Source organism: Oncorhynchus tshawytscha, linkage group LG13, assembly GCF_018296145.1.
Source record: "Oncorhynchus tshawytscha isolate Ot180627B linkage group LG13, Otsh_v2.0, whole genome shotgun sequence".
Taxonomy (NCBI): domain Eukaryota; kingdom Metazoa; phylum Chordata; class Actinopteri; order Salmoniformes; family Salmonidae; genus Oncorhynchus; species Oncorhynchus tshawytscha.
Genome location: NC_056441.1, coordinates 47,050,333 through 47,072,877, shown reverse-complemented (window position 1 = coordinate 47,072,877; position 22,545 = coordinate 47,050,333). Strand labels below are relative to the sequence as shown.

The 22,545-nt window shown below is 43.6% G+C and overlaps 1 protein-coding gene across 1 annotated transcript; it reads left to right on the top strand.

The window, feature by feature from the left end:
- Positions 1-1,412: 1,412 nt before the first annotated feature.
- LOC112265024 (NLR family CARD domain-containing protein 3-like) lies at positions 1,413-18,118 on the top strand. The gene is given in 11 exon segments (XM_042294927.1): positions 1,413-1,553; positions 2,792-2,908; positions 3,235-3,319; positions 3,449-3,677; positions 4,029-5,332; positions 5,334-5,821; positions 11,723-11,765; positions 11,959-12,008; positions 16,497-16,670; positions 16,851-16,897; positions 17,412-18,118. Coding segments are annotated over 11 exon segments (3,219 nt in total). The 5' UTR covers positions 1,413-1,425; the 3' UTR covers positions 17,966-18,118.
- The last annotated feature ends 4,427 nt before the right edge of the window (positions 18,119-22,545 follow it).

Sequence of the window (22,545 nt, the reverse complement as noted above, 5' to 3'; positions counted from 1 at the left end):
TCTCTCTAATGTATCTGGCTCTATCGGGATATATATACCTCTCTCTAATGTATATGGCTTTATCAGGATATATATACCTCTCTCTAATGTATATGGCTCTATCAGGATATATACACCTCTCTCTAATGTATATGGCTCTATCAGGATGTATATACCTCTCTCTAATGTATATGGCTATATCAGGATATATATACCTCTCTCTAATGTATATGGCTCTATCAGGATATATACACCTCTCTCTAATGTATATGGCTCTATCAGGATGTATATACCTCTCTCTAATGTATATGGCTATATCAGGATATATACACCTCTCTCTAATGTATATGGCTCTATCAGGATGTATATACCTCTCTCTAATGTATATGGCTATATCAGGATATATACACCTCTCTCTCATGTATATGGCTCTATCAGGATATATATACCTCTCTCTAATGTATATGGCTATATCAGGATATATACACCTCTCTCTAATGTATATGGCTCTATCAGGATATATATACCTCTAATGTATATGGCTATATCAGGATATATATACCTCTCTCTAATGTATATGGCTATATCAGGATTCACTTTTGACCATTTGACATCTTTTATTTACTGTTGTTTAGGCTGGTTGAATGAGTTGCCTATGAAAGCTACTTCAACTGCAAGAAAACAGCTGCACCAGTGACTGTAAGGTATGTGATTTCCTCATATGTAATTAGAAACATGTTTGTAGACTACGCAGTTACAAAGTTGCTTTTGAAACTGTGGCACATATTTTTCTGTAACATGAAATAAACGTGTTGGTATGTAGGAAAGACGGGCAGACTGTGGGTCTAGGCTACCTACAAACTATTATAAGGTTAGGTCGACGTCAGACATTCAATAGTCAGAGTGGGTTTGAGCTACGATCACTTATCATGCCGACAAACCTGATGGTCTCTGTGAACTGATCTGATCTGGTCATCTATGATGTGAAGTCTATAGCGGAGGTATAGAACTCAATCTGCATATCACTAACAAACTGTTATTATACATTATAACCTAGCCTACTTTACACTATATAACATATCTTACTTGTTGCAAATAAACATTGAATGGATCAATGATTTCCCTCTCAGATCATTCATGCCCATTTTCACCCTTCTGTCTGTATTATCAGATACGTTTAGAAAATAACATACTGAAAGACAATAAATAGTCCACTCTTAGTGACTATTAACAGTGACTTATTATAAAAATGACAGTTACCATGGAGATGAAATGTCACAACTACATGTTCATGTGATTGCATTAAATCACCTGACTGTTTCTATATGTCTGTTAGTAAATGTTTTATAAGAGATAATTAATAAATGATAACAATTGACATTGAAGAATTACTGTGTTAATGACAATCAACATGCTGGATTTCTGTTTAGGGGTCAGTGCGCTAAAATGAGTCTCTCTGGGGAGAGAGAGGAGGGGGGGCCTGCCTCTAAAATGAGTCTCTCTGGGGAGAGAGAGGAAGGAGGCCCTGCCTCTAAAATGAGTCTCTCTGGGGAACATGACACCAAAGCTAAGAGGTGAGATGACAATTTTGTTTAAGAATTATTAAGAGTTTATTTCCAAAAATGTTCACATTTGTTTTTTAATCATAAATGGTTGCTTATGCTTACCTTCAATATATCTGTTCTCAGATTTTTAAATATAGATTTTAGATGTGTATAAAAATAAATAATAATTTAAGCAAAATGCTACATATCCATTATTATTATCCATTCAGCTTGAATGGAATGTTTATATCCTGTATATTTGACTGTGATATGAGGTTGTCTCACCTAGCTATCTTAAGATGAATGTAATTACTGTAAATCACTCTGGATAAGAGTATCTGCTAAATCAGGGTTCTCAATCCGTTGTCTCTGTGGAGGTACTGCAGGGGTTCCGCGGCACCCTGACTGTACTCGTTGCAATGTAAGACATTTGATAGAATTTTCACACGACACGACCACTTTGCCTACTCTTAATTATTGCCTAATATAATGGAATGCATATTTTTTAACCAATTCTGATCATTGTTACAAGCAGAATTTTGACAATATTACCATTATATCAACACACTCTTCACACCCGTTTAACAACTCTAAATAGCTTTGGCAAAGTAGGCATTAAGTTCCTTGCCAATAATGTTGCCCACAAAGTTGCATACAAATGTTAATTTTCATAGAACACATATTACAGCCTAGATGCCTTCAATTTCCCAATTTATAGCCATGCCCAATTTAGGATTATTTTTTAACAACGTGATGTTGCGCTGATGTTTGAGAACCAAAACATTCAAAGGACGTTTTCTCAAAAGTGAGGTTAGAAGTTTGTCATATTTCAAAGCAGAACTACTTTCCCATTGTTCCTCAACTGTAGTGTATGATATACCATTTTCTAGCTCTGAGTCTCTACTTTTATCCAATTTAAAAAATACAATTTCAAATTTGGCTACACAAGACCGAACCAAGCTGGTCGGTCACATTTGACTGTATTAAACCTAGCAGTACTACTGATATATCTGAGTGAGGCAGATATATATTATTACTGTGTAAAACCTAGCAGTACTACTAATTTCTCTGAGAGTGAGGCAGATATATATTATTACTATGTAAAAACCTAACAGTACTACTAATTTCCCTGAGAGTGAGGCAGATATATATTATTACTGTGTAAAACCTAGCAGTACTATTGATTTCTCTGAGTGAGGCAGATATATATTATTACTGTGTAAAACCTAGCAGTACTAATTGTACTTATTTTATCTGTTGTGTTGTAGCCCATTCAAGCAGGAGAGACCAGCCTCCCCTGTACCCAGCTGTGTGTCCATGAAGAGTGACATGTCTATGGAGCTACCTATATACTTTAGCGAGGGAGACCTTTCTACTGAACAAAGGTAAGAAGAACTCATGGGTCATGGTCAGTGAGTTAAACAACACTGTCTCTAGTCATTCCTCCTCTCCTATTTTCCCATTTATTTTTGTTGTTTTCAAAATCCATAGGCTAATACTTTTTTCCTATAGTCCTAAAACACAACATTCCCTGTGTGTGTGTGTATGTGTGTGTGTGTGTGTGTGTGTGTGCGTGTGTGTGTGTGTGTGTGTGTGTGTGTGTGTGTGTGTGTGTGTGTGTGTGTGTGTGTGTGTGTGTGTGTGTGTGTGTGTGTGCGTGTGTTCACTCCCTGGATGGGGAGATGTAATCTCATGTTTGTTTTGTCCACAGAAACCAGCAGGAGAGATTCGAGTCAGAGATTCTCAGTGGTCAGTCTTCCCAGAGTCATCAAAAAGACCTGGCCTCCATATTCAGTGTATGTGGTCCTGTTATGTACATTTGTTTTTGTTTACCTCAAGTAAAGTTGATCTGTCAACCATTCATTAATGTGATAATGAGAAAGCATATTGTCTCTTGCTTAACCTATTTACTTTATTTATTTCAGATGCTTGAAGAGAATATTATGACATTTGTGAAGAACGAGCTGAAGCTGTTCAAGAGGATTCTTAGTCCAGAACTCCCAGAAGGCTTTGAGAGTCAGAAGCAGGATAAGGAAGTGGTGGATTCTGAAGATGAGAAGCAGGAGAGCAGTGCCAGAGAGGGGGCTCTGAAGATCACACTGCACGTCCTGAGGAAAATGAACCAGGTGGAGCTTGCTGACACACTGGAGAACTGTAAGATCTGTCTGACTCATGTTGAGTGCTGTTTTATAACATTTAAAAGTTGAAGCTAAAGTACAACTCAATGACATTGTAGCAGCCTTAACACAACACCTAGTGACCTCCTCAAGTAGCAGCAGGGATGTGTTGTGGTGATTAATTTAGAGAGAGATGAGAGAGAGAGAGACAACATTAATAATAACATCAATAATATCAATAATATTATAATCAGTCACGCCAGTCTGTAATGCAATATGAAAACATTTACACATGTATAGTCAGTTAAATAATTATAATTTAAAACTTTATAACAGTCCTACAATACTGTAAGCATTAAAACATTAATATCATCTGTGTTATTTCTAGATTCAGATGATCCTGCTGTGATTTACCAACGTGAACTCAAATCTAATCTAAAGAAGAAGTGTCAATGTGTATTTGAGGGGATCGCTAAACAAGGAAACCCAACACTTCTCAATAAGATCTACACAGAGCTCTACATCACAGAGGGTGGAACAGGAGAGGTCAATAATGAACATGAGCTGAGACAGATTGAGACAACAACCAGGAAACAAGCAAGACTAAAGACTGCAATCAAATGGAACGACATCTTCACACCCTTAACTGGACAAGACAAATTTATCAGAACTGTGCTGACAAAGGGAGTCGCTGGCATTGGAAAAACAGTCTCTGTGCAGAAGTACATTCTGGACTGGGCTGAAGGAAAAGCAAATCAGGATGTGCAATTTTTATTTTCATTCCGTTTTCAGGAGCTGAATTTGATGAAAGAGAACAAACACACTTTCATTGAACTTCTCAATCACTTCTCAATGGAAACCAAACAATCAGGAATCTCCCTCTACAACAAGTACAAAGTTCTGTTCATCTTTGATGGTCTGAATGAGTGCCGACTGCCCCTAGACTTCCAGAAGAACAAAATCTGTTGTGATGTCACAGAGTCAACCTCAGTGGATGTTCTGCTGACAAATCTCATCAAGGGAAATCTGCTTCCCTCTGCTCTCCTCTGGATAACTATCAGACCTGCAGCAGCCAATAAGATCCCTTCAGTGTGTGTTGACCAGGTGACAGAGGTAAGAGGGTTCAATGACCCACAGAAAGAGGAGTACTTCAGGAAGAGATTCAGTGACGAGGACCTGGCCAGCAGAATCCTCTCACACATAAAGACATCAAGGAGCCTCCACATCATGTGCCACATTCCAGTCTTCTGTTGGATTTCTGCAACAGTCCTTGAACACATGCTGAAATATAAGAGAGAAGAGATGCCCAAGACTCTGACTGAGATGTACACACACCTTGTGGTGTTTCACACCAAACAGAAGAATGAAAAGTATCTTGGGAAAGAAGAGACAGGTCCACACTGGAATAAAAAGAGCATTCTGTCACTGGGAAAACTGGCTTTTCAACAGCTTGTGAAGGGCAATCTGATTTTCTATGAAGAGGACCTGAAAGAGGCTGGTATTGATGTCATTGAAGCCTCAGTGTACTCGGGATTGTGCACACAGCTCTTTAAAGAGGAATGTGTGCTGTACCAGGAGAAGGTGTACTGCTTTGTTCATCTGAGCATTCAGGAGTTTCTGGCTGCTGTATATGTGTTCCTCTCATTCATCAACAACGAGAATCTAATGGACAAACTGCAAACAAAATCCAATAACTTTTCTTTGCTTATTCAGAGACGAGCCTGAAGTTAGTTTCTACAAGAGTGCTGTGGATAATGCCTTACAAAGTAAGACAGGAAACCTGGACCTTTTCCTCCGCTTCCTTCTGGGCCTCTCACTGGAGTCCAATCAGAAGTACTTACAAGGTCTACTGACAAAGACAAGCAGCTCACGGAGCCATGAAGAAACAGTCAAGTACATCAAGGAGAAGATCAGGGAGAATCTTTCTCCGGAGAGGAGCATCAATCTGTTCCACTGTCTGAATGAACTGAATGACCATTCTCTAGTGGAGGAGATCCAAAGCTACCTGAGAACAGGAAGTCTCTCTGGAGCCAACCTGTCACCTGCACAGTGGTCAGCTCTGGTCTTTGTGTTGCTGACTTCAGAAAATGAGCTGGATGTGTTTGACCTGAAAAAATACTCCAGATCAGAGGAAGGTCTTCTGATGCTGCTGCCAGTGGTCAAAGCCTCCAGAGCTGTCCTGTGAGTACATACAATGACACATCAGAACTAATCATCAGGAAGCAATATTCAGTTTAGAGAAAAATATGTATTGTAATATATATACAATATCATATTGAATTACACATTGAATCAGTGCATTGGTTTTCACATTGGTATAACAATATGACCATACAATTCTAGGAGACCCAAAGATGAATCTATATGTTGTTTGAGAGAATAAACCAAATGCATCTGCCTTTGTCCTTCTGCACTACCGGTGTTAAATGAACAGTGTCATGACATTGTATTAGTTAATGTGACGACTGTTGCTCATCGAATGATTAAAGGTTTCTAATTGCGTGATTAAATGAATCAAGCAATTATTAACTCATTTACCTAGGGCACCATGGGAAAATTTGTTTTATTGAGTTTCTATTTCCTAAATTAACTCAAAGTATATCAGAATATTGATTTTACAACAGTCACTAAATAATCAGTTTCCTCTACAATCTCATTCTGAACGTCGCATAATCCGGGAATCTGCAGAAACCCGAGTCCCACCAATGAGTTCGTACCACACCAATCTTAGTTGATTATTTATTTACTAGAAAGCTAAAATGATAAAAAATACACATACACAAAAACACAATCTAGGCTATAGATTAGAACATAGTATAATGGGCCAACACACTATGGCGCATGTTACCCAAAATGGGGATTTAAGGAGAGAGAAAAAGAGAAAGTACACGAGAGAAATATACATTTGGGTGCATTTGTCAGCAATGCTTATTTTAACCCTAGCCTTGCCCCGAACTGCCGCTCTTATGGGTCAGAATATAATGATGTAATTACGTGTGGAAGTTCTCAGATGGGAAGCTCCATGTGGTCCGTTTAGGCTGCTCAATGACGCACTTCTCTGGCGCAACTCTCTGGTTGTGTAACGGTTTTCTAGGTGTGAAGGAGAGTCGGACCAAAATGCAGCGTGTAGATTGCGATCCATGTTTAATAAAACAAACGTAACATGAATACACACAAAACACTACAAAACAATAAACGTAACGAAAACTGAAACAGCCTATACTTGTGTCAACTAACACAGCGACAGGAACAAAGACACTAAGGACAATCACCCACGACAAACTCAAAGAATATGGCTGCCTAAATATGGTTCCCAATCAGAGACAACGATAAACACCTGCCTCTGATTGAGAACCACTCCAGACAGCCAGAGACTTTGCTAGATAACCCCACTAGCTACAATCCCAATACACACACACCAAAACCCCAAGACAAAACACACCACAATACAAAAACCCCATGCCACACCCTGGCCTGACCCAATACATGAAGAAAAACACAAAATACTTAGACCAGGGCGTGACAGAACCCCCCTAAGGTGCGGACTCCCGAACGCACCTCAAAACAATAGGGAGGGTCCGGGTGGGCGTCTGTCCATGGTGGCGGCTCCGGCGCGGGACGTGGAACCCACTCAGTTAATGTCTTAGTCCCCTCTCCTCGCGTCCCTGGATAGTCCACCCTCGCCGCCGACCATGGCCTAGAAGTCCTCACCCAGAAACCCACTGGACTGAGGAGCAGATCGGGACTGAAGGACAGCTCGGGACTGAGGCAGCTCGGGACTGAGGGGAAGCTCGGGAGTGAGAGAAAGCTCGGGAGTGAGAGAAAGCTCGGGAGTGAGAGAAAGCTCGGGAGTGAGAGAAAGCTCGGGAGTGAGAGGAAGCTCGGGAGTGAGAGAAAGCTCGGGAGTGAGAGGAAGCTCGGGAGTGAGAGGAAGCTCGGGAGTGAGAGGAAGCTCAGGAGTGAGAGGAAGCTCAGGAGTGAGAGGAAGCTCAGGCAGGTAGGTAGATCTACCAGATCCTGGCTGGCTGGTGGTTTCAGCAGATCCTGGCTGACTGGCAGATCCTGGCTGACTGGCAGATCCTGGCTGACTGGCGGATCTGGCGGATCCTGGCCGACTGGCAGACCCTGGCCGACTGGCAGATCCTGGCCGACTGGCAGTTCTGGAAGAGTCTGGTTGACTGGCAGATCTGGAAGAGTCTGGCTGACTGGCAGATCTGGAAGAGTCTGGCTGACTGGCAGATCTGGAAGAGTCTGGCTGACTGGCAAATCTGGAAGAGTCTGGCTGACTGGCAGATCTGGAAGAGTCTGGTTGACTGGCAGATCTGGAAGAGTCTGGTTGACTGGCAGATCTGGAAGAGTCTGGTTGACTGGCAGATCTGGAAGAGTGGCTGACTGGCAGATCTGGAAGAGTCTGGCTGACTGGCAGATCTGGAAGAGTCTGGCTGACTGGCAGATCTGGAAGAGTCTGGCTGACTGGCAGATCTGGAAGAGTCTGGCTGACTGGCAGTCTGGAAGAGTCTGACTGGCAGATCTGGAAGAGTCTGGCTGACTGGCGGATCTGGAAGAGTCTGGCTGACTGGCAGATCTGGAAGAGTCTGGCTGACTGGCGGATCCTGGCAGACTGAAAGATCTGGCTGTTCCATGCTGACTGGCGGCTCTGGCTGCTCCACGCTGACTGGCGGCTCTGGCTGCTCCATGTAGGCTGACAGCTCTGGCGGCTTCTTACAGACTGGCAGCTCTGGCGGCTCCGTGCAGACTGGCAGCTCCTTGCAGACTGGCAGCTCCTTGCAGACTGACAGCTCCTTGCAGACTGGCAGCTCGGGCTGCTTCATGCAGACTGACAGCTCTGGCTGCTCCATGCAGACTGACATCTCTGGCTGCTCCATGCAGACTGACATCTCTGGCTGCTCCATGCAGACTGACAGCTCCTTGCAGACTGACAGCTCTGGCTGTTCCATGCAGACTGGCAGCTCCATGCAGACTGACAGCTCTGGCTGCTCCATGCAGACTGACAGCTCCTTGCAGACTGACAGCTCTGGCTGCTCCATGCAGACTGGCATCTCTGGCTGCTCCATGCAGACTGACAGCTCTGGCTGCTCCATGCAGACTGACATCTCTGGCTGCTCCATGCAGACTGACATCTCTGGCTGCTCCATGCAGACTGACATCTCTGGCTGCTCCATGCAGACTGACAGCTCCTTGCAGACTGACAGCTCTGGCTGCTCCATGCAGACTGACAGTTCTGGCTGCTCCTTACAGACTGGCAGCTCTGGCGGCTCCGTGCAGACTGGCAGCTCCTTGCAGACTGGCAGATCCTTACAGACTGGCAGCTCCTTGCAGACTGACAGCTCCGTGCAGACTGACAGCTCCTTGCAGACTGACAGCTCCTTGCAGACTGACAGCTCTGTGCAGACTGACAGCTCTTGCAGACTGACAGCTCCTTGCAGACTGACAGCTCCTTGCAGACTGACAGCTCCTTGCAGACTGACAGCTCCGTGCAGACTGGCTCCTTGCAGACTGGCAGCTCCTTGCAGACTTACAGCTCCATGCAGACTGGCAGCTCCTTACAGACTGGCAGCTCCTTGCAGACTGACAGCTCTGGCTGTTCCATGCAGACTGACAGCTCCTTGCAGACTGACAGCTTCTTGCAGACTGGCAGCTCCTTACAGACTGACAGCTCCTTGCAGACTGACAGCTCTTTGCAGACTGACAGCTCTGGCTGCTCCCTGCAGGCTGGCAGCTCTGGCTGCTCCATGCAGACTGACAGCTCTGGCTGCTCCATGCCGGCTGGCAGCTCTGGCTGCTCCATGCAGGCTGGCAGCTCTGGCTGCGCTGAACAGGCGGGAGACTCCGGCAGCGCAGGAGAGGAGAGAGGCTCTGGCTGCGCTGAACAGGCGGGAGACTCCAGCAGCGCTGTAGAGGAGAAAAGCTCCGGCAGCGCTGGAGAGGCGAGGCGCACTGTAGGCCTGATGCGTGGTGCTGGTACTGGTGGTACTGAACCGAGAACACGCACAGGAAGCCTGGTGCGGGGAGCTGTTACCGGAGGGCTGGAGTGTGGAGGTGGCACAGGATGGGCTAGACCGTGAAGGCGTACTGGAGATCTTGAGAGCAGTGCTGGCACAGGACGTGCAAGGCTAGGGATGTGCACAGGAGTCCTTGTGCGTGAGGCTGGCACCAACTTCACCAGCCGACTAACACGCACCTCAGGACGAGTATGGAGCGCTAACCCAGGTGCCATCAAATCCCCGACACGTTCCGTCGGGCGAATTCCATGCAAAAAGCACCAACACAGCAACTCCCTCATTTCTCTCTCCTCCAATTTCCCCATTAACTCCTTCACAGTCTCTGTTTCGCTCACCTCCAACACCGGCTCTGATTCTGATCTCCTCCTTGGCTCCTCACGATCAACAGGGAGAGTTGGCTCAGGTCTGACTCCTGACTCTGCCACACTCTCCCTGAGCCCCCCAAGACATTTTTGGGGCTGACTCACAGGCTTCCATCCGCTCTGCCGTGCTAGCTCCTCATAATGCCGCCTCTCTGCTTTTGCTGCCTCCAGCTCGGCTTTGGGGCGACAATAATCTCCAGGCTGATCCCAGGGTCCTTTCCCGTCTAGAATCTCCTCCCAAGTCCATTTCTCCAAGTAGTGCAGTCTCTCCCACTGTAGTTGCTGCTGCTCCTGTTGCTGCTGCCTCTGTTGCTGCTGCCTCTGTTGCCTCTCCTGCGGCTCCTGCCTGTTGACACGCTGCTTGGTCCGGTTGTGGTGGGTGATTCTGTAACGGTTTTCTAGGTGTGAAGGAGAGTCGGACCAAAATGCAGCGTGTAGATTGCGATCCATGTTTAATAAAACAAACGTAACACGAATACACACAAAACACTACAAAACAATAAACGTAACGAAAACCGAAACAGCCTATACTTGTGTCAACTAACACAGCGACAGGAACAAAGACACTAAGGACAATCACCCACGACAAACTCAAAGAATATGGCTGCCTAAATATGGTTCCCAATCAGAGACAACGATAAACACCTGCCTCTGATTGAGAACCACTCCAGACAGCCATAGACTTTGCTAGATAACCCCACTAGCTACAATCCCAATACACACACACCAAAACCCCAAGACAAAACACACCACAATACAAAAACCCCATGCCACACCCTGGCCTGACCCAATACATGAAGAAAAACACAAAATACTTAGACCAGGGCGTGACAGGTTGTCTTCACGATGTCAGTGGCCTTTTGGTTTAGTGGTCTGTTTCCTCACCCTTGCTCTGGAAGGGGTCTTCTGAGGACGGACAGCTCTGAAACTCAGAGCTCACAGCGTAGGAATGAAACCGTTTAGATACCATGATTCGCTGGGATTGGATGCTAGGGGTTCTCATCCATAGCTTGGGTAGAAAAAGATTTCTCGGTCTGCAAACTTGTGTTGCGTTCTGGGTTCATTTACTTTTTAGATCTTGGCTGCAGCTTGGGTCACATAGTCTGATATGTTAATTCTTAATGCACATGTCTTATACACTCGGGTCAGAAGTGGGAGTAACCGCCTTTAGGGCAATTCTCTGGGCGCACCGAGGAAAGGTCTAGATTTTACTAAAATCCAATTTTAGACAACTAACTTCACATTTCATCTTTACCAAAACATTCTCTTTGGACGTTTTCCACGTGCAATGTATAAACATCAAGCATATCCTAGGAAAACTCTTAAAGTTACAATGTTTTCTTAATAACGTCATCTATTAACCTTTAATAACAAAACAAAAATGACATACATTTTCATATTCCATCTATCGTCATGACCACCAATGTGGCTGACGGAAACCATTGTTCCAAAGTCCCTTATTGCATGTTTAATGTTCTGAGGGTGGGTCTCCATAGTGAGAGGACAAAGGAATGTTGTCTGTGGCCTAAGATTTACCAGGTGCGTGAGGGGTCATAAAACCCCCACATGTTCAGACCCCTAGATCTCTCCTTCTCTGTTGGGGGTGAGAGATGATCTGTAGGGTTGTGGTCTCCTGACCTGATTAGGACAGTCATGACAACAGTGTGTTTGTGAAGTCATGATGATCTCTTTGTCAGGCTGTCAGGCTGTGGAGTCCCAGAGGAAGGCTGTGCTTCTCTGGTCTCAGCTCTGGAGTCAAACCCCTCACACCTGAGAGAGCTGGACCTGAGTAACAATGACCTGAAGGATTCAGGAGTGAAGCTGCTCTCTGCTGGACTGGGGAATCCCCACTGTAAACTGGAGACTCTGAGGTTAGAATTCCTGTTGTTGGTCAACAAGTTCACCAGAACTGTTCACCATAACTGTTCACCAGATCCACGTGTTTACCAAACACACAACGTCCACACAATATGTGTTTGGACAGTGAAGCTTACAGTTTTAAATTTGGTGCTATGCTCCAGCATTGTCTATTTCAGATATAATGTTTCATATTAGGTGACAGTCCAGAATGTCACCTTTTATTTGAGGATAATGGTGAGAGATTAGTATGTTTTGTTGTATCCTCTGTTTTTGGTAATGGTGAGAGGTTAGCATGTTTTGTTGTAACCTCTGTTATTGGTAATGGTGAGTGGTTAGCATGTTTTTATTGTAGCCTCTGTTATTGGTGATGGTGAGAGGTTTGCATAGTTTGTTGTAGCCTCTGTTATTGGTGATGGTGAGAGGTTAGCATGTTGTGTTGTAGCCTCTGTTATTGGTAATGGTGAGAGGTTAGCATGTTTTGTTGTAGCCTCTGTTATTGGTAATGGTGAGAGGTTAGCATGTTTTGTTGTAGCCTCTGTTATTTGTAATGGTGAGAGGTTAGCATGTTTTGTTGTAACTGTTATTGGTGATGGTGAGAGGTTAGCTTGTTTTGTTGTAGCCTCTGTTATTTTTTTAATGTTGAGAGGTTAGTATGTTGTGTTGTAGCCTCTGTTATTGGTAATGGTGAGAGGTTAGCATGTTTTGGTTTAGCCTCTGTTATTGGTGATGGTGAGAGGTTAGCATGTTTTGTTGTAGCCTCTCTTATTGGTAATGGTGAGAGGTTAGCATGTTTTGTTGTAGCCTCTCTTATTGGTAATGGTGAGAGGTTAGCATGTTTTGTTGTAGCCTCTGTTATTTGTAATGGTGAGAGGTTAGTATGTTGTGTTGTAGCCTCTGTTATTGGTAATGGTGAGAGGTTAGCATGTTTTGGTGTAGCCTCTGTTATTGGTAATGGTGAGAGGTTAGCATGTTTTGTTGTAGCCTCTGTTATTGGTAATGGTGAGAGGTTAGCATGCTTTGGTGTAGCCTCTGTTATTGGTAATGGTGAGAGGTTAGCATGCTTTGGTGTAGCCTCTGTTATTGGTGATGGTGAGAGGTTAGCATGTTTTGGTGTAGCCTCTGTTATTAGTAATGGTGAGAGGTTAGCATGTTTTGTTGTAGCCTCTGTTATTGGTAATGGTGAGAGGTTAGCATGTTTTGGTGTAGCCTCTGTTATTGGTGATGGTGAGAGGTTAGCATGTTTTGTTGTAGCCTCTCTTATTGGTAATGGTGAGAGGTTAGCATGTTTTGTTGTAACCTCTGTTATTGGTGATGGTGAGAGGTTAGCATGTTGTGTTGTAGCCTCTCTTATTTGTAATGGTGAGAGGTTAGCATGTTTTGTTGTAACTCTGTTATTGGTGATGGTGAGAGGTTAGCATGTTTTGGTGTAGCCTCTGTTATTGGTAATGGTGAGAGGTTAGCATGTTTTATTGTAGCCTCTGTTATTGGCTAATGGACACAAACACACAAACACACACTGGACACACACACACGCTGGACACACACACAAACACACACACACACACACTGGACAAACACACTCTGGACACACACACACTGAGCAGACACACACACACTGGACACACATGAACACACACACATACTGCACACACACACACTGGACACACATACTGCACACACACACACTGGAAACACACACATACTGGAACCACACACACTCTGGAACCACAAACACACTGGAACTACACACACACTGGACACACACACAAACACACTGGATATACACACACTCTGGACACACACACACACGCTGGACACACACACACTGGACACACACAAACTGGACACACACAAACTGCACCCACACACTGGAAACACACACGCACTGGAACCACACACTAATTGGAACCAAAAACACACTGGACACACACACAAACCCACTGGACAGACACACTGGACACACACACTCTGGACACACCTGCTGGACACACACACACACACACACACTGGACATACACACAGTGGACACACACACACACTCGATGGTCACCCTTCGCTTTTGGTTCTTAGGAAACTATGCAGTAATTTGTTTTTTAATGTTATTTCTTACATTGGTACATTGGAAATCTTAGGTTTTATGACATACAGTCAGGAGGAACTATTGGATATAAGAGCAACGTCAACTTACCAACATTACGACCAGGAATATGACTTTCCCGAAGTGATCCTTTGTTCGAACCTCCACCCTGGACATTGGATCTAATCCCAGAGGCCCACCCAAAAACACGTTGCCACAGGAGAGGCAGACTGAGGGGCTTACTGGTCAGACTTAGAAGGCAAGCACACCACCCACCGCTTCCGAACATATTACTCACCAATGTCCAGTCCAAGAGATTATAACATTACCTGTTTCACAGAAACATAGCTCACTCTGGGTCGGTAGAACTAACAGTTAACGAGTCGGTACAGCTAACGGGTTTCTTCATGCGTCACACCGACAGAAACAAACATCTCTCTGGTAAGAAGAAGGGTGGTGGTGTATGCTTCATGATTAACAACTCATGGTGTAATCAGTTCAACGTACAGTCCTTTTGTAACCCGACCTAGAATTCCTTACAATCAAATGCCAACCACATTAACTCCCAAGGTAGTTCTCTTTGATTAGTCACAGCCTAATGAGATACCTCGACAACCCTCAAGGAACTTCACTGGACTCTATGTAAACTGGTGACCATATATCCTGAGGCTGAATTTATTGTAGGTTGGGATTTTAACAAAGCTATTTTGAGAACAAGCCTACCTAAATTCTACCAGCACATTGACTGCAGTTCCCGCTCGAGCAAAACACTGGATCACTGCTCTAACTTCCAGGCCCTCCCCTGCCCACCTTTCGGCAAATCTGACCACGACTCCATCTTGCTCCTACCATCCAAAAGGCAGAAACTCAAATAGGATGTACCCGTGACTAGAACCTTTCAATGCTGGTCTGACCAATCAGAATCCATGCTTCAATATTGTTTTGATCACACGGAAATGTTCCAGGAAGCCTCAGACAATAACATTGATATATTCGCTGACTCGGTGAGTGAGTTTATTAGGAAGTGCATTGTAAATATTGTATCCACTGTGACTATTAAAACCTACTCCAACCAGAAACCGTGGATTGATGGCGGCATTCACTCAAAACTGAAAGTGCGAACCACCACATTCATTCATGCTCGGGAAATATGGCCAAATATAAACAGTGTAGTTATTCGGCATAGGGACAAAGTGGAGTTGCAAGACATATGTGGCCTACATATGAGGTCTACAGGCCACGTCACGGACGTCTTGCTCCCAGACAAGCTAAACACCTTCTTTTCCCGCTTTGAAGATAATACAGTGACACCGATGCAGTCCGCTTCCAAGGACTGCGGGTTACCCCTCTCCTTCTCCGTAGCCGAAGCGACCAAAACATTTAAACATGTTCCTTCACGTAAACATCACATCACAACTGAAATGGTCCACCCACACAGACAGCATGGTGATGAAGGCGCAACAGAGCACACACACACTGGACACACACACTGGGCACACACGCTGGACACACACGCTGGACACACACTGGACAAACACACACACACTGGACACACAAACACACACTGGACACACACACTTACACACACTGAACACACACACACACAATGGACACACACACACACTGGACACACGCACACTGGACAAACACACTGGACACACACACTGGACACACACACACACATTAGACACACACACACACTGGACACACACACTGGACGCACACACACTGGAACCACACACACTGGACACACACACACTGGACACACACACACTGGAACCACAAACACACACTGGAACCACACACACACACACTGGAACCACACACACACTGGAACCACAAACACACTGGGATTAATTTACTGGTATTTAGAAATGTCTACTCGGTCATCATCCACCATTCAATTACTATTGGTTACTGTTGGGAAAAACATAACCCAAAACACAACCAAATCAAGCATGATGTAGTCATTGGGTGCAACGAATATGGGACCAAATACTCAACTTTTGACTACTTTAATGATCTGGTCGAAATACTTAGGACTTCTTCAAATAGGGGGACTAGATACATAAATTGCTTTCACTTTTCTAAATGGTGAAACAGATATGTATTAAAATATCCTCAAATAAAAGGTGACATTATATACTGTCACCTCATATGAAACATTTGATCTGAAATCCAAAATCCTGGGTTATAGAGACACATTTAAAATGTTAGCTTCACTGTCAAAATAGATACGGTGTGGACTGTATACTCAATACAATCTAAATCTGACACCTCACTGTCTGTCTTTTGACTGAAACTGCTTTTTAAACTGGTCTGGTCAGTCTACTCAAATATTTGTACTATACATGTTTCTATCTGCAGGCAATACTTTGATAATTTGTCATTTATAATAATGATACATTAATTTATGAATAGATATGGCAGGTTTCAGGACACTGATATATCTGAAAATGTAGAAAAAAATATACTGCCACTATTCACCACCAAAGAATATCAGTGTGATTTTAATATGATTTTACTCTTTGCAGGCTGTCACGCTGTCAAGTGACAGAGGAAGGCTGTGCTTCTCTGGCATCAGCTCTGAGGTCAAACCCCTCACACCTGAGAGAGCTGGACCTGAGCTACAATCACCCAGGAGACTCAGGAGTCAGACTGCTCTCTGCTGGACTGGAGAATCCACACTGTAGACTGGAGAATCTTAAGTATGTAGAGGGTTTATGTCAATGTTCATATCAGACATGTTTGACTTATCAGGCTAGTTAAGACAAACATTCTTACCGACACTTGGGCAAAGTTATATGCGTGTGTGTGTGTGTGTGTGAGAGAGAGAGAGTTCAGGTGTATCCGTCAATGACTGTATGTTCTTCTGCTTACCGCTACAGTGTGGAACATGGCGGAGAGTACACAATGAAACCTGGACTTAGAAAATGTGAGTGTTGACTGCTGTGAAGAATATGACTAAGAATAAGTCTTATTTCAAGTTAAGTCAAACACCAACGTCATTACTTACTTGGTCAGTAAATATCAGCTGTAGTTCTACAGAAGCAGAAATCAGGGACACCAAAGTTTAGAAAAAGTTGTTTTGACAATGTGTGTGTATGTGTGTGGCTTGTTTTTGTTGCATAGGAAATATGTGTTTGTGTTCATGCATGCATACAGGTGTGTGTGTGTGTGTGTGTGTGTGTGTGTGTGTGTGTGTGTGTGTGTGTGTGTGTGTGTGTGTGTGTGTGTGTGTGTGTGTGTGTGTGTGTGTGTGTGTGTGTGTGTGTGTGTGTGTGTGTGTAATTAATGGGAATAAGTGTGTTTTATATTACCATACAGTATAACATATGATCTTCTTGATACCTAGAAACATCTACATTAAATGAATTAGTGAAAAGTGAGTTAACATTCTTATGTGAATGATGATGATTTCTAATATTGTGTCTGGTTTCATCCATCAGATGTCTGTGATCTCACACTGGACCCAAACACAGTAAACAGACTCCTCTCTCTGTCTGAGGAGAACAGAAAGGTGACACGTAGGAGAGAGAAGCAGCCGTATCCTGATCACCCAGAGAGATTTGAGGGCTGTGAACAGGTGCTGTGTAGAGAGGGTCTGACTGGGTGCTGTTACTGGGAGGTAGAGTGGAGTGGGAGTTGGGCTGGTATAGGAGTGACATATAAAGGAATCAGCAGGAGAGGACAGGTTAAGGACTGTTGTCTTGGATGGAATGACAAGTCCTGGAGTCTGTTCTGCTATGACAACAGTTACACTGCTTGGCACAATAATAATCCCACTACCATAGACGTCCCCTCCTCCAGCTCCCACAGAGTAGGAGTGTATCTGGACTGGCCAGCCGGCACTCTGTCCTTCTATAGAGCCTCCTCTGACACACTGACCCACCTGTACACATTCACCTCCACATTCACTGAGCCCCTCTATCCAGGGTTTCATCTTTGGTATGAAGACTCCTCAGTGTCCCTGTGTCAAACACAACATGATGTTTCACTCTAATCATGGTCATGTTCAGTCAGACACACTGAAGCAACAATGTAGAATATCTCTCTAGTGTGTAAACCTCTCTATCCAGGGTGTTTGGTATGAATATCTCTCTAGTGTGTAAACCTCTCTATCCAGGGTGTTTGGTATGAATATCTCTCTAGTGTGTTAATTACCTGGCTGGTCCAGTCAGCCCCTGCCCAACTCAAATGCGCCACAGGTGGAATGTGTTGGCGGTACACATTCTCTGCATCTCTCATCTCTCATCTTCTCTGACATACACTCTCTGCCTGTGTACTCTGCAGTTAGTTATGAAGAGTTCTGGGTCGTCGCGGAGAACGATTCCCGTAGGGGGTCCGTTCGTGATTACGTCTGCTGGGTTGGTTTTGACCAGGGCGCAGAGAGTCAGGATCAGCCAAAGGAACTCCATCCTACAGAAACACATAATCAGAGATTGTTGGATTAAGAGCCTGGCTTGCTTTTGATGCTTCAAAAGCGGTGCTTGCAAGTTCTCGGAGCGTCGAGATTGGCAACCCAACGTGGGCAGTAGAGCCCAAGTAGTTAATGAAGTTGGGAGACATGTTTGACAGGAACAGTTGTTTAAAACCCGTTCAGCTGAAAAGGTGGCGCAGGGAATTCAAAAATATTCTTTCGAAATATTTAACTTTCACACATTAACAAGTCCAATACCTCAAATTAAAGATAAACATCTTGTTCATCTACCCATCATGTTAGATTTTTTAAATGTTTTACAGAGAAAACACAACATATATTTATGTTAGACCACCACCTAACCAAAGAAAAAACGCAGCAATTTTTTCCAGCCAAAGATAAAATCACAAAAGCAGGATTAGAAATAAAATGAATCACTAACCTCTTGAAAGTCTTCATCAGATGACAGTCATATGACATGTTACACAGTACATTTATGTTTTGTTCGATAATATGCATTTTTATATCCACAAATCTATGTTTACATTGATGCCATGTTCAGAAATTCCTCCAAAATATCCGGAAGAATTATAGAAAGCTACGCCAGATAACAGAAATACTCATCATAAACTTTCACTAAAGATACATGTTCTACAATATAATTAAAGATACACTGGTTCTTAATGCAACCGCTGTGTCAGATTTTTTAAGAACGTTACGGAAAAAGCCTAACATTGCAATAATCTGAGACGGCACTCAGACGTAACCGCCATGTTGGAGTCAACAGAAATACGAAATTACAACATAAATATTCCCTTACCTTTGATGATCTTTCATCAGAATGTAGTGCAAGGAGTCCTAGTTCCACAATAAATCGTTGTTTTGTTCCATAATGTACAATACTAGTGTCCAAGTAGCTGCATTTGCTATCACTTTCAGCTCACGTGCCTAAAAACTGACTGCTGGTCCAAGATAACTCGCACGAAAACTTCCAAAAGATATATTCCAGGTCAAATAAACTGGTCAAACTAAGTAGAGAATCAATCTTCAGGATGTTATTATCATATATATCCAATAACATTCCAACCGGATCATATGTTTTCATCTGGAGCCGAATGGAACAGCCGTAGCACCCACAGAGAAATGCGCCACAGCAAAATGGCATTCTGTCGGGACACTGACTATTTTCCCTCCCATTAGATCAAAGTTCACAGCAAATGCTCCATTACACTTTCTACTGAATGAGGACATCTAGTGGAAGGTGTAGGAAGTGCTTCCAGATCCATAACTTGTTGGGAAAGGAGGGGGCGATGATGTCAAAGTTGCCCAAACTTTCAGAATTTCACTTCTTGTTTGGAAGATTACCTGCCCTATGAGTTCTGTTATACTCACAGACATAATTCAAACAGTTTTAGAAACGTCAGAGTGTTTTCTATCCAATAGTAATAATAATATGCATATATTAGCAATCTAGGACAGAGTTTGATGCAGTTCACTATGGGCACGCAATTCATCCAAAGTGAAAATACTGCCCCCTATCCTCAACAGGTTTTAAATGGTAAAAGATCTTCCATTCCGGTTTCAGTGAGCATACCAAAGTAAGCTGAACGAAGCCGGTGATAGTAGGCTTGTGGATGTTCATTTCGAGCTTGTCTGATATTGTTAGCCAACGAGCTATCGTGTTTGCGAGTCGCAGAACCACTGAATTCTATTTTCAAAACCGTGGCAAGTTTAGTATAGTCGTTTGGCACGTGTTGCTCTTGTAGACGGATGAACCTTGTCACGTGTCTGTTGGATGTTCGCTTCAAAAGGTAGAGCCTGTCTGCATTCGTAGCATTTGGGTAGCCATCCAAGGCGTCCTCTATGTCTGCTAAGAATGTCTCAGTGTCGTTTGGCTTTCCCGGAAAGGGGTCAAAGAGGCGGACATTTTTGACGATTTTGTCAATGCGATCCCCTCCAAGGAGCATCTGCACTCTCCCGTGGGGAATTGTGGGCCAAAAGGCAAAGAGGAAAAGTCAAACTGTGGTTGTGTTGACGAGGAGGCCCCAATTCACTGTGGGCCGAATGGCCAAGAGAAAGAGGCTGAAATCTCAGTCTCTGAGCTCCGGATGTGAGCTAGGTTGCTTGGTTTGGTTGTCCCGCGATAGCGCGTCACTGTATTGGAGTTCCTCCAGATGATACCTTAGGGTGGTGTTCTGCTGCATCGCAGAGTCCACCTGGAAGTTGAGGGTGTTTATTTTAGACACGTAAGTGTCGCCCTTGCTCCGCTCGTCCTCATACTTATCTGTCATGGTTTGCAGTGAGAGGTCTCGAGTGTGGAATGAGAGATCCAGTGAAGCGATGTCCTCCTTTTGTTTAGAGATCACATTTTCCAATTTGCTCACCTGGTCTTTCTCATCCTTCATTAAATCAGCGACTTCAATGAGTTCTGCTGTTTTGTCCTCCAACTTGGTCATTGTGTTCATTAACTGATCGTCTTTGGCCTGCAGCTTTTGGAATAGAGCATTATTGCTTTGAGTGGTTTCATTCACAACCGCTTGCAGGGCATCAAGTTGCTCGCACCGGTTTCTAGCTAGCTTGTTAGATTTATCTAGTTTTGCGTGGACTTCATCGTATTTAGTTTTGGCTAAAACGAGTTGTTCCTTTAGAATACGGACTTGGTCAAGAGTTTGTTCGCGTTCTTTGTTATAAGTGTTAGACAGATCTTCCAATTTATCTGTCCTCTCACACACAGTTCCTCAGCTAGCAGTAGCTTATCCTTTTCGGCTTTCGATGCAAGCTCCCTGTTTCTCTCCACCTGTGCCTTGAACTCCCCCGCTTCCTGCTCGTGCCTCTGCTGGGCACAGAGGTACTGGTGCACTGTCCAGCTCTGCTGGTGGGCATAGTTGAAAGCTGAACTGGAGAGAACCTTGACCAGGCCTCCGGCTGGTGGTCTATTTTGAAGAGCATCTATCGCAATGTCTGCATTTTTCTTGCTTATGGCATCGAAATCTAACATTTCCAGCCCCTCGGCATAGTTAGGATTTGCATCGTTGCGGAGGTCAGCGATCAATCTTTCCGTGGGTGAAGGTCCACTGATTAGAGGGGAAATGGGTGGAAACCCATTTGATGGATTGCTCATTGTTACAATTATCAGTTATTTCAATTTACGTAATGTTTGGGTTTTTGAGTTGGAGGCTGCAAACACGATTTAACTTCTTATGGCTAGGGGTGCCGCTTATGGCTAGGGATTCCCGCGCTGAAAAGGCAGAGCGGGAAATTCAAAAATATTTTTCTGAAATATTTAACTTTCACACATAAGCAAGTCTAATACAGCAAATGAAAGATAAACATCTTGTTAATCTACCAATCGTGTCAGATTTTTAAAATGTTTTACAGCAAAAGCACAACACATATTTATGTTAGGTTACCACCAAATCCAAAAAAACACACAGCCATTTTTCCCAGCCAACAATAGAGTCACAAACGCAGAATTAGAGATAAAATTAATCACTAACCTTTGATAATCTTCATCAGATGACACTCATATGACATCATGTTACACAATACATTTATGTTTTGTTCGATAGTATGCATCTTTATATCCACAAATCTCGGTTTACATTGGCGCCATGTTCAGAAATGCCTCCAAAATATCCAGAGTAATTACAGAGAGCCACGTCATATAACAGAAATACTCATCATAAACTTTGACGAAAGATACATGTTTTACATATTCCTATATTAGATTCCTCACCACGGGGGTGCTAATATGGCGTGACATTGTATTAGTTAATGTGACGACTGTTGTTCATCGAATTATTAAAGTTTCTAATTGCGTGATTAAACCTTGTTATGGCTGCAATCCCGTTAACGGGATAATTGTCATCCACAACCGCTGAATAGCATAGCGCTACATTCAATAAATATTACAAAAAATATTTATATTCATGAAATCACAAGTGCAATATAGGAAAACACAGCTGAGCCTTTTGTTAATCCACCTGTCGTGTCAGATTTTGAAATTATGCTTTACAGCGAAAGCAATCCAAGCGTTTGTGTAAGTTTATTGATCGCTCGACAAATCATTAAGTACACTTAGCATCAAGTAGCTCGGTCACGAAAATCAGAAAAGCAATCAAATTAAAAGAAAAATCAGAATATCGATTTTACAGCAGCCGCTA